At 44.1% G+C, this 16,763-nt stretch overlaps 1 protein-coding gene across 1 annotated transcript; it reads left to right on the top strand.

Annotated features, from left to right (window-relative positions):
• Positions 1-12,980: 12,980 nt before the first annotated feature.
• Positions 12,981-14,189, top strand: LOC309552788 (lamina-associated polypeptide 2, isoforms alpha/zeta-like; the record flags this gene model as incomplete). Its single annotated transcript, XM_082253702.1, has 1 exon — positions 12,981-14,189. One exon carries the CDS (start codon positions 12,981-12,983, stop codon positions 14,187-14,189), a length of 1,209 nt encoding a protein of 402 aa, XP_082109828.1.
• Positions 14,190-16,763: the final 2,574 nt, after the last annotated feature.

A 16,763-nucleotide genomic window follows, 5' to 3' on the forward strand; every position in this document is an offset into this window, starting at 1 on the left:
CACTCTGTGCAAAAGGTACCCCCATGTGCAGGGCGAGTGGCCCCACCCAGAAGAGGAATGTAAATGTATCCACAGACATGAGATGGCCCTTACCCAATCAAACTGATTCCTGTGCAATAGGCAATGAATGATTTATGATTATTCAGCCCATAATTATTGTTTCTTCTATGATAAAGCAAGTTCAGGGGGAGTCTGCCTTCTCTTCTCCATGAATATAATAGAGAAGGCTTAGGCTTCATTCATATGGGTGTTGACACCCATTCTGTGTGCAGACTGCCTTTGATCTTGCGGCTGAATCCACCCAGGCAGCCTATAGGTGTTCCATTTTTTTTGGGGGGGGGCATGGTAACCAACCTGCCAGGTCCACACTTACCCCATCCAGGTTGCAGGCAGCTTCCCCCGCTTCTCCTCAAAGCCAATCCAGTCTTAAGAGCTTCTTCCTGTCCTGATTGGCCGGGAGGAGAAGCAGGAAGACAATAGTGAACGTTGATTTGCTTATGTCACAAGTGGATGGGCTCGTAGCACAGTGCTCTGCGTCCCGACCTCAACCTTTTTGAAGCCAATTAGAGCCTCAGTCTATAATCATTTGCTTCAGAAAGAAAAAAGCTTGTAGAAATCTATGCGTCCAGCGCCCCGCATGGAGATTAGGGGCCGACGCATGGAGATTAGAGGGGCGGTGGCCCTGCTGTATGTGTGTAAGAGCAGGTGGACCGATCTGAACGCACACTGTCATGATTTGGAACCTTACACCTGCTCCTGTATGCCTGTCAAAATTTTGACACTTGGCTGTGAGTATACAGCTGCTGTGTCCATATCCACCTCTAAAAAAGACATTTGAGGGGAGAATTGGGTCTGAAACTATTCTCTTTATTTGCCCCAATAAGACCTCTGAACTCTGATCTCTCATGCCTTACAATAGCGTCTACCCTTAGAGAAGATAAAATAGAAAAAAAGAAAAGAAAAAAAATATTTTGTGTATGAATATGTGGGCTTATGAACCATTTTTCAAAAATGTTTAAAGCCTGAGGAAGGGATCTAAGTTATCCCGAAAGCTTGCATCTTTAAATAACTTAAAGCGAAACTTCACCCCAAAGGAAAAGTTATGCTCTTCCTCCCCTCCCCCCCTTTTTTTTGGGGGGGGGGGGGAGTAGGCGCCTAGTTTTGACAGGTACCCACTCCCACTTCTGCCAGCTGCCCACCATTATTATTCCAGGAACCAGGGACCTAAAGATTGGTGAACAGTCAGCCCAGGTGAGGACGGCGCTGGATCCTTGGACTGGCGAGTGTCTGTTTATTAAAAGTCAGCAGCTGCAGTTTTTGTAGCTGGTGAGTTTTAAATGTTGCAGAACTGACTAAAGCTCCTCTTTAGGTTAGGTTAGCATTTAAAGTGGTATTAACCTCAAACTCATAAACTCAAAAATGTATTATAGTGTAGCTAACCAATTCTTGGAAGTGGTGGCTGCATTAGTTTTCGTTTAATGGTTATTTTCCTTTATTGTCACTGGGTGATTTGTCTAGTAAGTCTGTTATTTTTCAACAGAACAAGCTGTCGAGCAAAAGTGGCAGTTATAAGGTTGAGACAAACTATTTAACAATGATCAGCTTTTTCTCATATAAACTGCTCAAAAAAATTAAAGGAATATTTTTTAATCACTTTTTAATCAGAGTATAGCATCAAGTCGATTAAACTCCTGGGATATTGATCTGGTCAGTTAAGTAGCAGAGGGGGTTGTTAATCAGTTTCAGCTGCTTCGGTGTTAATGATATTACCAACAGGTATACTAGATGGGCAACAATGAGATGACCTCCAAAACAGGAATGGTTTTACAGGTGGATGCTACTACCATTTTTTCCCTACTCATTTACTAGTTTTGCATTTGGCTAGGGTCAGTGTCACTACTGATAGCATGAGGTGATACCTGGACCCTATAGAGGTTGCACAGGCAGTCCAACTCCTCCAAAATGGCACATCAATACATGCCATTGTCAGAAGGTTTGCTGTGTCTCCCAGCACAGTCTCAAGATCATGGAGGAGATTCTAGGAGACAGACAGTTCCTGTAGGAGAGCTGGACAGGTCAGTAGGTCCTTAAACCATCAGAAGGACCAGTATCTGCTCCTTTGTGCAAGGAGGAACAGTATGAGCACTGCCAGAGCCCTAAAAAATGACCTCCAGCAGGCCACTGATGTAAATGTGTCTGACCAAACAATCAGAAACAGACTTCATGGGGATGGCCTGAGAGCCCGACATCTTCTAGTGGACCCTGTGCTCACTGCCTGGCACCATGGAGCTTGGTTGACATTTGCCATTGAACATCAGAATTGGCAGGTCCGCCACTGGCACCCTGTGCTTTTCAGATAATAGCAGGTTCACCCTGAGCACATGTGACAGACGTGAAAGGGTCTGGAGAAGTTGTGGAGAATGTTATGCAGCCTATAACATCATTCAGCATGACTAGTTTGGTAGTGGTTGAGTGATGGTCTGGGGAGGCATATTCAATCGAGGGACGTACAGACCTCTACAGGCTCAACAATGGCAGCCTGACTGCCATTAGGTATTGGAATGAAATCATTGGACCCATTGTCAAACCCTACCCTGGTGCCCTGGGTCCTTGGTTCCTCCTGGTGCACGACAATGCCTGGCCCTATGGGGTGAGAGTATGCAGCCAGTTCCTGGAGGATGAAGGAATTGATAAAATTAAATGCCACCAATGCTTGCCTGACCTAAATCCAAAAGAACACCTCTGGGACATTGTTTTGCCACCAGGTTGCACCTTAGTCTGTTCAAAAGCTCGGTGATACCCTGGTCCAGATCTGGGTGGAAAAATCTGATTGCCGGCGATTACAGAGGCGCGGGAACTATATTAAGTCCAACCACCTACCTATTTAAATAGACATAGAGAAATATATAGAAATATAAAGTCCCAGCTTAAAAAAAGGAGAAAAAAAGGACGTCAAATTTGTTTAGGTGCAGCGTCGCACGACCGCGCAATTGTCCGTTAAAGTCACGCAGTAAAAAATCGCAAAAAAAAAACCCTGGTCAGGAAGGGGGTAAAATCTTCCGGGGCTTAAGTGGTTAAGTCTAAAGCTGGATACACACTATACAACTTTTGTGGTTTGATTTCCTTTAGATTTACCTTCAGCTATGTAGTGCAAGGGCCTGCCTGATTGCATACAAATTGAAAGTGTTTAGGTCTGACCTCGTATTATATATTCTCACTAGGGTTGCCACCTCATCCCTTTAGTCCAAGACACATATTAATTACACAGGTTTTGCGGCTGATTAGAGTGGTAATTAAACTCACTTAAACTGGATGCACGCTATACAACTTTTGTAGTTAGATTTCCTTTAGATTTACCTTTAACTATGTAGTGCAAGGGCCTGTCTGATTGCATACAAATTAAAAGTATTTAGGTTTTCCCTCATATTATATGGTTTTGATAAATCTAAAGGAAAAAATCTAAAGACAATTGCATAGTGTGTATCCAACTTAAGTGCCTTATCTGCATTATATTAGCCTCAGAACCTGGGAAATAATATGTGTCTTGGTTTAAAGAGATGATGTGACAACCCTAAAGCCTCGTACACACGATCAGATTATCGGACTAATTTTCTTCAGTTTTTTGTTGCATGCTAGTCTCATATGGAAAGTGAGAGGTTACTTTCATATTAAAATTCTCCTACGACAGAATTCAACTTCAGAAGTGATGTCATGTGTTGAATTGTTTTGTATGTATTCTTTAGTTTGCGAGCATGCCTAGTCTTGCTCTTATGATTTTTTTTTCGGACGAAAACTGTACTAAGTAAACGAAAATCAGACTTTGTGTTCACGTACAATAAAAATTTTATAGCCTGCACATCCAGTTTTTGTCATACTAAAATCTGTAATCGGCTGTCGAAAGCACTATACTAACGATCCGAAAATCAGCAGATCGTTCCTTGGATCTAATTTTACTTCCGATTTTCCTATCGTGTGTACGGGCCTTTACTCTCACCCTGCTCTAGAGCAAAATCGTGGTAAAAATGTATATGCGTTTTTACTGCAATTTTGTTGTGTTTCACTTTTGTTTGCTGTGCATTTCTGGTGCATTTTGGGGTTGCCTGCACCTGTGAAAAATGGACATGTGACTCAAAAACGCACCAAAAATGCAAAATCGTGGTTACCGCCGATTTGGCCACGATTTCCATTCATCTCAATGGGAGTCTGCATTTTTGGTGTGGTTACTAAAACCAGGAGTAATCAAATGCAGAGACAATTATATAATATATTAAAGAGTAGATACATTTATATAGTCTTACAGATACATCAGGCCCTTTGAAGGCAATTATGATGCTGATGCGGCTCACGATAAAACCGAGTTTGACACCCCTGGTTTAAGGTCTTCAGCTGTATTTCATTTATTAAAAGGAAAAGTAGAGTGATCTAGATTTAGAATACGCTCTGGTTCAATCTCAGACAGACTGTAGCATTCTGCTCTGTTAGATGTACCAGATGCAGTTTCATCAAATGATAGACTTGTCTCTGAAGCCGTTAATTTACTTTATTGAAGCCAGCTGCAGGATAAACACTGTTCTATTCTGGAATCCTCATCCATTGCTGTTTTCTTTAGCAAAGAGAAAAAGTTACAGTAGCTACAAGTGTAGCACCCTCCTAGGTAGGTGCTAGAGAGTGAGTATAGTTTTGACTCTGTCTGCCTATCAGAGGAGCATTAGTAAAATTCTATATTGCTTTCTGCTTAACAGAGAGCAGGATCTGTGAGTTAGGTCTGCTCATGGTGCTCAGTGTGTGATTATTTGGTCTAGGGAGTGTTTCACACTGGTCCAATAGGGAGACATATTGGACAGTGGAGAAAACCTGACCAATGGGCACACAGATACAGCCCCAGTGATTGGCACACACTGCTGTCTCGGTGCATTGTGGGGTGTGGTATAAAAACCAGGAGTGCATGTGCTCGGGGTCTTTGGCTGGTGAGCAGAGTCCCGGAAGGAGAGTGGCGGCTGCCTCCTCTTCTGCAGCAGTTGGTGTATGGTCACAGGCAGTCGGCCTGGTGAGCCAGAAGGAAGGAGCTGAACCCAGAGGTCCAGGAGAGCTGACTAGAGGGGTTGAGACACTGGAGAACCTGGAAAAACAGTATCAAGAATACAGGGGATCATGTCTAAGGGCCTGACCAGGAAGGGGGACACCCCGAAGTAGAGTAGTCAGAGGATGGGTGTCAGCTGGTGGAGTGAAAGGGGGTGCTAGGTGAGTACCCTGAAGATAGTGTGTAACCAAGTCTTTTGTTCAGAGACTCAGTATCTACAGATCATCTAGTGGCAAGGTGAAATTCGCAGCCTGGCTGCATCTTCAGATAGAATTCCTCAGAATTGTGAAGAGTTCAAGTTCCGGAGTATCCCACTCTTCCCTTCTCCCATCCCTATTTATAATAAAACCACCAAAACCCCTAGACTGTTCATTGACTGAGCCAGAAAAGTAGTGTCAGTAGTTTCTGCATGCAGTTGCTAAGAGTAGCCCAGAGGGTCCCGAAAAGGTGAACAATCCAGCAGTCCCCTAGGGGGCAGTGCTACACAAGTATTAACACTCAGTGCCAGTTCAGATTGGTGCGATGCCTGAACCCTGCGAATACACTGCTTGTTCCCGACTCGCAGGCAGTTCACACTGCCATATGCGAACTGCTGGGAGTGTCAATACAAAGTTAATGACACCCCTAGATCAGTTTGCATATCCCAGGGCAAACTGTCAATTTGGACAGGAATTGGATCGCATAGGTGTGAACGCCCATGCGACCCGAATATGGTGTGGACCAAAAAAAGGGTCCTGCAGACTTTGGCCATACAATCTGCATTTTCTATTTCTTGCAGTTGGGAGACTCTTTTAGCCTCACCGCCAGATTTCTAACCGGACCTCTCACCATGTATTTACGTCGCTAATTGGAAATTAAATAGATAGTTAAAAAGATAGCTGCCATAACCCCGGTATTTTTTTACACGGCGGGCTGTCTGCTTTACCATAAAAGTGGTCCCAGCTGGGGATTCGCCACAGGATCACTTTTATGGGTGGCGGGAGAGGAGCCGTTGGTAGCGAGGAAAACCACCCAATCCTCAGTGCTGCTGGGCAGGAAGTTGAGTGAGGGCAAGATGGACCCTATTCGACTCTATGCCCTTGGAGGACCGGAGCAATGTCAAACTTCCGTCCAACGGCCTTAAAGGACCAATTTTTTTTTTTTATTGCTTTTAAGTGTAAATGTGAGATCTGAGGTCTTTTTGACCCCAAATCTCACATTAAAGAGGACCTGTCATGCTTATATCTATTACAAGGGATGTTTACATTCCCTGTAATAGAAAAACAAAATGATCAAAAATTTTTTTTAGAGACCGTGTAAAAGTAAAAAATAAAAAGTAGAATAAATAAGAAAAAAACATTTAAAGCGCCCATCTCTCCGTGCTTGCGCGCAGAAGCGAACGCATATGCAAGTCGCGCCCACATAAGTAAACAATGTCCAAACCACACATGTGAAGTATTGCGGCGATCGTTAGAGCGAGAGCAATAATTCTAGCCCCAGACTTCCTCTGTCTCTAAGCTGGTAACCTGTAGGAATTTTTAAAATCTCGCCTTTGGAAATTTTTAAGTACCAAAGTTTGCTGCCATTCCACGAGCGTGCACAATTTTAAAGCATGACATGATGGGTATCAATTTACTCGGCGTAACATTATCTTTCATACTATAGAACAAACATTTGGCTAACTTTACTCTTCTTATTATTTTTTAATGAAAAAAAAGTGTATTTTTTTCTAGAAAATTGCATTTGTAAGACTGCTGCGCAAATTACGGTGTGACATAAAGTATTGCAACAATCTCCATTTTATGCTTTGCTAAATATATATATATATATATATATAGTATCTCACAAAAGTGAGTACACCCCTCCCATTTTTGTAAATCTTTTATTATATCTTTTCATGTGACAACACTGATGAAGTTACACTGTAAATTTGCTGTCCCCTCAAAATAACTCAACACACAGCCATTAATGTCTAAACAGCTGGCAACAAAAGTGAGTACACCCCTGGTGAAAATGTCCAAGTTGGGCCCAATTAGCCATTTTCCCTCCCCGGTGTCATGTGACTCATTAGTGTTACAAGATCTCAGGTGTGCATGGGAGCAGGTGTGTTAAATTTGGTGTTATCACTCTCACTCTCTCATACTGGTCACTGGAAGATTAACATGGCACCTCATGGCAAAGAACTCTCTGAGGATCTGAAAAAAAGAATAGTTGCTCTACATATACTGTATATGGCCTAGGCTATAAAAAGATTACCAAGACCCTGAAACTGAGCTGCAGCACGGTGGCCAAGACCATACAGCTGTTTAACAGGACAGGTTCCACTCCGAACAGGTCTCGCCATGGTCGACCAAACTAGTTGAGTGCACCTGCTCAGCGTCATATCCAGAGGTTGTCTTTGGCAAAAAGACGTATGAGTGCTGCCAGCATTGCGGCATAGGTTGAAGGGGTGGGGGGGGGGGGTCAGCCTATCAGTGCTCAGACCATACACCGCACACTGCATCAAATTGATCTGCTTTGGCTGTCATCCCAGAAGGAAGCCTCTTCTGAAGATGATGCACAAGAAAGCCTGCAAACAGTTTGCTGAAGACAAGCAGACTAAGGACATGGATTACTTCAACCATGTCCTGTGGTCTGATGAGACCAAGATAAACTTATTTGGTTCAGATGGTATCATGCGTGTGTGGCGGCAACCAGGTGAGGAGTACAAAGACAAGTGTGTCTTGCCTACAGTCAAACATGGTGGTTGAAGTGTCATGGTCTGGGGCTGCCAGCGCTGGGGTGCTACAGTTCATTGAGGGAACCAGGAATGCCAACGTGTACTGTGACATACTGAAGCAGAGCATGATCCCCCTCCCTGGGCCGCAAGGCAGTATTCCAATATAATGACCCCAAACCCACCTCCAAGATGACCACTGCCTTGCTAAAAAAGCTGAGGGTAAAGGTGATGGACTGGCCAAGCATGTCTCCAGACCTAAACCCTATTGAGCATCTGTGGGGCATCCTCAAATGGAAGGTGGAGGAGCGTAAGGTCTCTAACATCCACCAGCTCAGTGATGTCTTTATGGAGGAGTGGAAGAGGACTCCAGTGGCAACCTGTGAAACTCTGGTGAACTCCATGCCGAAGACGGTTAAGTCAGTGCTGGAAAATAATCGTGGCCAGGAAAAATATTCACACGTTGTGCCCAATTTGGACATTTTCACTTAGGGGTGTACTCACTTTTGTTGCCAGTGGTTTAGACATTAATGGCTGTGTGTTGTTATTTTGAGGGGACAGCAAATTGACACTTTTATACAAGCTGTACACTCACTACTTTACATTGTAGTAAAGCGTAATTTCTTCAGTGTTGTCACATGAAAAGATATAATAAAATATTTACAGAAATATGAAGGTTCTCACTTTTGTGAGATACTGTACTCTGCGTTTGTTTTAGTTTTTTTTTTTTTTTTTACCTTGTTGGTCTTGATTTGCCTTGCGTTGCACAGTGTTTAAGCGAACGTGTGTGCATTTGAACACGTTGCAATGAAAAAAAGTGGTGCATGCTGTACTTGTTTTTTTTTTTTAAGGGCTGGGCAAATGCAACGCCACAGCTGGTGTGAACTGCATTAAGGAGCCATTATTTTTTTGGGTTGCCATGACTTGGGAATGCGCTGACAAACGCACTCCAGCGCATCTGGTGTGAATATACCCTTAAACTTTGTGAATGCTATGCTGTAAACTATAATATTATGCTGGTTATTGTCTTTGCTATTATTTGCAATTAACAAGATATTCCCAAATTGCTGTTGAAACTTAGCAGCTTTTGTTTCTGGATAGACTGATGATGGTTAATGTAACCTGTTATGCCTGGGAGCTTCTACCAGTAATAGGAATTAATGATTTCATATGTGAATATGCCGTGAACAAGGCTATATGCCGAAATGCGTTAGCTGTTTATAATCTTGACATTTATGTAGCAAATAAAGATTTTCATGAGATTCAGAGGTTGCCGGCTACATCTTTCTTGGAGCTGCATTTTCAATGGCTGGAGGCCATTTGAGTCACAGCACCCAGTGAAGGACTCCACCTTACTCAATGAGGTGTGTTCCCTGTTGTGAGTGCTGTCTTTGTGCTTTGGTTTCCTAGGAATTTATTATATTGAAGCCTTCTCCAGGTTAAGGTTATCTAATTTATATATATAAAAAAAAAACCTTATGAAAAATTTATTTTGAAATCATAACCTATTAAAGTGAACATGAACTCCAAAAGTGAAGATTTGCTATCTTATAGTAAATATGTAAAATTGTTAATTGTGCCTAAGCAGTACCCCGAAAAACTAACCACTGTATCTGAATTCCTCCTGAGAAATACAGTAGCAGTGCATTTACTGACATTGGAAATGTGTTCTATAACCTCATAGCCATATAGCTAGAGTGTGAGAACCTCTAAAAAATCTTGCAGGCACACAGCTTGCAGAGAGAAGCTGTTGAGGCTGTCATTGACTGCTAGTCCCACAAGTGTAGGACTAGCCTTGTAGGGGTTGCAGGTAACAGGCACATAACATTTTCAGCAATTACAAATACAAGAATGTTCTCCTTTAAATTGGGATTTTAAGGGCAATTATTACACCTAATATAAAAAAATTGAATATTTATTAAAGTTATTCATAAAAGTTACAAGGTTACATAAATCACAAAAATAGTAAAAACAGTGCAAAAACACCAATTGTAATACAAACAAAAGGCATAACAAACACTTAGACCAAAAGTTGAAAGGGGCCCAATACACCTCCAAAAGGAGGGAGTTTCCAACGCGTTTTGAATATTTAAGTGAACTTGTAGTTCAATTCTTCTTCAGGGAAGATACTGTTGTCCCATTTCTGTAATAGGAAATAAAACATTTATGTTTATCACATAAGCCCTCATTTGTGGGTCCCCCCAAAAAGAACACACACACAGAGCCAAGTTGCCACTAACCATATAATAGAAATGTCCATGGGCCATATAGAAGCAGAAAACCCTCCAATGTTTGAATATTCAAGAAACTCAAAAAATATATTTCTGCCAAAGCGAGGGATAGAGGGGGGGACTCAGCCCTCCAAGAAATAACACCACATCCCAGCAGGACTACAAGGTGGAATACTTGTTTAACCAATATTAACTGGTACCTTTGTAATAAAAAAGAATATATATATATGTGTGTGTGTATTAATATCCAAAAAGGAAATACATTTAAATAGATGATTCAAAGATGGAGGCAAAAGAGTCATTTAAGATTCTATGTGTGTATACTTACAAAATAGTGGGCATACTAGAGCGTCCCACGCGGACACCTCCCCCTAGAATGATGACCGGATGTTGTCATCAGTAGGCGGCCGCCTGGGAGAAAACAACCGCCCGGAAGTCAGTAAGATCGGCGCCACCGAGTGACGCCGATCCTTCCACAACACAGCCGCAAGTGGGGAACCTATAAGGACCAATAGCCGCCGACACAGATTGGACACCCAATGCCACAAAGACAAAAACCTTTTGTCCCCACGGCCTGAATTGTCACAAAACGCCCCCCACAGACAGTGGGTAGGCTTATCTGTACAGGGCCGGGTTGTGGGGAAATTCAATCCCTAACAATGTAATGGCAGAGCAAATTAAATTAACCATAATAAGGAATATTAAGATAATATTAATAATAATATAGGGAGGGGAGAAACTATGGACACTCAAGCCATGTGTGTGTGTGTTGGGGGACCCATCACAGTGAAATGAGGGTGTGACCCAAAAAAGGAAAAATTAAATAAGTATACATGATGCAATATTAAATATCTGATATATCCGGGATATCCAGTCCCAATAGGGAGTGGGTAACCCAGATACACTTTCAGACTTTTAATATACATAAATAAACAGCATATCATAAATAACAAAACCCTGTTAGCGATCAAATTGAGAGAGTCATGGGGGTCATAAAACAAACAAAGACCAACACATACAAAGATTGGACAAAAAAAAAAAAGAAAGAAAAAGAGGGAAAATTAATATAATAAATGGGGGAACTGCGAAGGAGGACATCAGTCTGTCTTGCCAGAACTGAAACCCTGTAGGAATGGCCTAAAGCTTTCCATTTCATTAAGGCCTGGCCGAACCGTCGCATTGAGAGTTAATATCCAACTGGCCTCCCTCTGGAGCAATAGCTTGTTACAATCACCCCCTCTTGGTGGAATGTGAATGCGGTCCAACACCGTGAAGTTGACCTGGGGCATACGATATTGGTGGTCCCAGGCAACATGTCTGCCTAAAGTTAGGTAGAGGTTGCCAATCCTCATGCTGGCCAGATGCTTACTGACACGAGCATGGAACTCCTACTTCGTCTTTCCCACGTAGAAGGAACCGCATTCACATTCCACCAAGTAGACCACTCCCCTGGTCCTACAGTTGGCAAAGTGTCTCAATTTGACATCTTTTCCATTGGGGAGGGTAAATTCCACCCTCCTCTGGATAAAGGGGCAGAAGGAGCATGCTCCACATGGGTAGGTACCCCAAGTCTTACAAGGATTACCACTAGAATCCCCCTTGAACTCACTATGGATAAGCATCTCACCAATGGAGCCTGCTCTCCTAAAAACAACCGAAGACTTCTCCATGATACATTTAGATAGAGTTGGATCTCCTGTGAGAATACCCCAATGTTTTTTGAGAACCTTGTGTATTTCCATATGTTCACTTGAATAGCGAGTGATCATTCTCACCTTTTCCTCTCCTTTTTCGTTTATGAGATTTGAAAATGAGATTCTTTCTCTCCAAGTCCTTTACCTTATTAAAGGTCTTTCTGAGGCACGATTTGGTATAGCCTCTAGCTAGAAGCCTCTGGGTGAGGTTATCTGCCTCAGTCTGAAAGTCCTCAGGGGTCGAACAATTTTGTTGTACCCTGAGAAACTGACTGTAGGGAATATATTTTTCTCTAATCGCCTTCCAGGACGGCCCAAACATGAGAGATGATAGGCTCCTCCTACCGGAAACACAATCAATTAAACAGGGTTAAAAGGCCCCACCCTTCCCTCTATCCTCAGTTTAGATTGCGTTTCCTTCTACGAAACATTTATTTTTCACTGACCTGCAGACTTTTTGATAGTCCTATGGTCCCCCTGTGAGCCAGGTTCAGCAAAGCCATTGTGAGTGGAGCTCTACCTGCCACCCCTCCCGGGTTTCTCACAGGTCACCTCTTCTTTCGGTAAAACCGTCGGTCACCCGGGTGATTCCTCTAGGTTTTCTCACCGATCGTTTTCCCGGCGCCAGCAGCTCTCCTCCACAGATCCGGATTCAAGTTTCCCGCTGGAAGTGACGTCAGACGCGAGCGCCTCAAGCCTCGCGGTCAGAGCGGAAGGACAGCAACATCCGGTGACGTCAGTTTCTACTACAATGCGGAAGAGAAAGGTGGAGGAGACGCCGGAACCGCTTGCACGCGGTAGTGCAGACTCCCAGGCCATAGGAGCTGGGACAGCTGCCAGGGAGATGAAGCCTTCTACTCACCCACCAGGGAAGGAAGAAGCGCTGGGCCAAGCAACGACAGCCAAACCCAGGTCGGACCCGGGTAAGTGCTGCAGTGCATCTTACTTTTTGCCAAGGAAAAGTCTGCTGATGTTTGTTTGCTTTCCTGCAAATGCTTGATGTTCCCTCTCCCTGCCCCTAGTAGGACTTTAAGTGTCCTTTTCTAGGGGCCTCATACCCTTTCAGAAAGATTGGAAGAGTGATACTAATTGATGTTGTATCCTGTCTTCCAGAGTCCCAGAGCGGTGTGCAGGAAACCTCTACTGTCTCACCTGTAGGGTTAGGATCTGTTGCCTCTAAAAAGTGTGGTAATTGTGCAGACAGGTTGCCTAGCTCCCACACAAAACCATTTTGCTACAAATGCATTTACAAGCTGGCAGGGAGGGAATCTTCAGCCCTAATGAAGGACTTCCTAAAAACAGTCCAGGAAGAAATGTTGTCAACAATTCAGACTGTAAAATCCTCCCTAGGAAATTCAGGATCCTCAACCTCTCCAGCAGGGGAGGGTACCTCTTCTCAGGAGAGCCTTTCGGTTAGGCCAGGACAAGCTAGCCAGTCTTTTCCTCAGAGTCTACCTTCTACGATTAGACAGGAGGAAGAGGATATAGACCGCTCAGTCTCCCAATCCAACTCAGAGGGAGAAGGAGATAGGGACTCAGAAGAGACAGAGGAAACAGAACCATCTAGAAATATGTTTGTACTGGATAGCATGCAGGGACTCCTTCAAGCAGTGTATGCCTCTGAAGAAATACCCGAAGTGCAAAAAGGGACATCAGCCCAGGACCGACTCTATAAGGGTCTTGGTAAGACTCCTTCCAGGGTCTTTCCCATCCACCAATCCCTCAAAGGGTTGGTCCTTCAGCAGTGGAAGCGTCCAGAAACTAAGTTTAAGAAACCAGTTTCATGGAAACGCAGATTCCCCTTTAAAGAGGAGGATATAGAACAGCTGATTAAGAGTCCCAAGTTAGATGCACCCTTGGCTCAAGTGACCAAGAAATCTGACCTCTCCTTTGCTGACACAGGCAGTATTAAGGATGTCATGAATAGGAAAGCAGAATCTCTCCTGAGGAAAGCCTGGGATTCCAATGCCTCTACCATGGCCCCGGCCTTGGCCGCCTCCTGTGTAGCAAGGAATACCTGCTGTTGGTTAGACAGGTTAAATAAGAACTTACCCCAGGACAAGTCTCAGGATTTACAGGATTCACTGTCCCTGATTGGGAAGGCTGTAGCCTATTTGGCAGATGCGGCTGTAGAGTCAGTAGTAGCCTCGGCTAAGACAGGTGCCCTCTTAAATTCAGCCAGAAGAGCCATATGGCTGAAAGAATGGGAGGGGGACCTTACCTCAAAGACAAAACTGTGTGCCTTGCCTTTCGAGGGGTCCTTGCTATTTGGTTCTGGGTTGGATGAGGTCCTGGCCAGGTCCTCGGAAAAGGGGAAGAAATTTCCAGTAAAGAGAAAGGAGGTTCCCAGGAAATTTTTTCGAGGCCCCCAGGAGCAAAGTCAAAACAGACGGAAAAGGGAACCCAACAAAAGATGGGGGTTCGGGAAGGGAAAGCAAAGGAATAGTTTGCTCTTTCCCTCCAACACCGGTTCAAGAGACAATAAGTGACGCCAGCGTCAAGGTGGGAGGCAGACTGACCCAATTTATCACTCAATGGAAAGAAATTTCAGTCTCCCCATATATTTACAACCTCATTCAAGAAGGCTGCCGCCTTCAATTTTCTTCAATACCTCACACCACAATTACCTTAACTCAGATCCCCAAGAATCCTCAAGTCAAAGAAGCGCTGCTTCAGGGAATCCAAGAACTTGCAGAGCAGTCAGTGATAACCCCAGTGCCAGAAGATCAACATCTCCAGGGGTTCTATTCCCTTGTGTTTGTGGTTCCAAAACCATCAGGAAAATTCCGCCTGATCATAAATTTAAAGAAACTCAACAGGTTCCTGACGTACAAAAAATTTTCAATGGAAACAATCTATTCAGTACGGAAGAACTTGCTAAAGGGTGTCTTCATGACCACCTTAGATCTCAGAGACGCTTATCTGCACGTTCCCATCCACCCAGAACATCAAAAGTTCCTAAGATTTGCCTTAGAGAACAAGGGGAAAATGACTCATTGGCAGTTCAGGGCACTACCCTTTGGTCTTGCCGCCAGCCCAAGGATATTTACAAAAGTCCTTGCAGAGGCGGTAGCACACCTACACTTGTTAGGGATTGCCCTGATCCCTTACTTGGACGACCTACTGATTTTCGGGAAATCAGAGACCCAAGTAGACCTAGATACTCGTCGGGTTATAGAGATCTTGGAGAGCCTAGGATGGCTCATCAATCTGAAAAAGTCAGCCCTTCTTCCATCCCAGCTACGGAACTTTCTAGGGTTCCTGGTAGACTCAAAGGCTCAAAAACTATTTCTAACCCAAGAAAAAAAGGACAAAATAGTCACTGCAGTCCAAGCGTTAGAGGACTCCCCATCCTGCTCCAGAAGAGAAGTTCTGAGAGTATTGGGTTTTATGTCAGCCTGTATACCAGCTTTGGTTTGGGCACAACTACACGCAAGGGAACTTGTGTTTTTCCATCTATCATCTTGGGACAGGAAAACAGAGTCCTTGGATGAACAGGTCGTCCTCACCCCTCAGGTTCGGGAATCCCTGATATGGTGGAAAGAACAGACCAACCTCAGCAAGGGCAGGCCCTGGGGGCAATGGGATCCTGTAGAAATCACCACAGACGCCAGTACCAAGGGCTGGGGGGCTCACATGGAAGGAGCTCAGGCACAAGGGATCTGGGACTTTGCAACAACTCAAGCCTCCTCCAATTTCAGAGAGTTGAAAGCTGTAGGAGAGGCCTTAAAAGCCTTCAGGGAGAACATCCTCAACAGGGAGGTCCTCATACTCTCAGACAATACTACAACGGTAGTATACCTGAACAGGCAAGGAGGGACCAGATCCAGACCCCTCTTAGATCTAGCTACCTCAATCCTAAGCTGGGCAGAGGAAAGAGTGGTCTCCCTAGTAGCAATCCACATCAAAGGGGAAAACAACAGGCAAGCAGACTTCCTCAGTCGTCATCTTATTCAGGAGGGAGAATGGGAGTTAGACCCCAGAATTTTTCAAGAGATAACCCAGAGGTTCGGAACACCAGAAATAGATTTGTTTGCCACAGAGCAGAACAAGAAAGTGGAAAAGTTCTTCTCCCTTACCAGGACCAGAGGGATGATGGGGTTGGATGCACTAGCCCAACCTTGGCAATTCAGTCTGGCTTATGCCTTTCCCCCTCTAATGTTGATCCCAAGAGTTCTTCAAAAATTGAATCACTCAGGGGACCTCCGATTGATTCTAGTTGCCCCTTGGTGGCCAAGGAGACCTTGGTTTGCAACTCTGAGGACCATGGCACTGGTTCCCCCTTGGCACCTGCCGGTTTCACAAAACCTGTTATCTCAGGGTCCGGTTTTTTGCCCAAACCCGGAATTTTTTCAGTTAACAGCTTGGCTACTGAAAGCCAACTCTTAATTTCAAAAGGTTGCTCACAGAGAGTGGTAGATACTCTCCTGTTGAGCAGGAAACCTGTTACCAAAAAAATCTACATGAAAATATGGAAGATATTTTGTACCTGGGGTAAACAAAAAGGCTTTGTCTCCCCCTCTACCCCGGTCATCCTAGAGTTTCTACAGGACGGGGTTGATAAGGGTGTGGCCATTAACACCCTTAGGGTACAAATTGCGGCCCTCTCTGTGTTTCTTGACAAACGTCTGGTGAGAGAACCGCTAATAAAAAGATTTTTGTTAGCCAGACAAAGAGTTACTCCTTTGTTAAAGGACAGGTTCCCACCTTGGGATCTGACAAGGGTCCTAGAGGCGCTATCTAGGCCCCCTTTTGAACCTTTGGGAGAGATTCCCCTCAAAAGGTTGTCCCTTAAGTTGACATTTTTACTGGCCATCACTTCAGCTAGGAGAGTAGGAGATCTCCAGGCCCTGTCCATCAAAGAACCATTTATGACCGTTTGCCCGGACAGGATAGTCCTAAAACCAGATCCTCTGTATTTACCAAAAGTGGCATCTCCTTTTCACAGAACACAGGAGATTAATTTACCTTCCTTCTGTGACAACCCTAGGAACAGTAAGGAGGAAAGGTTCCACTGTATTGATGTTAGAAGAGCTCTACTCATCTATTTAGACAGGACAAGG

This window comes from Pelophylax lessonae (genome assembly GCF_965119305.1).
Source record: "Pelophylax lessonae genome assembly, chromosome: 4".
Lineage (NCBI taxonomy): Eukaryota > Metazoa > Chordata > Amphibia > Anura > Ranidae > Pelophylax > Pelophylax lessonae.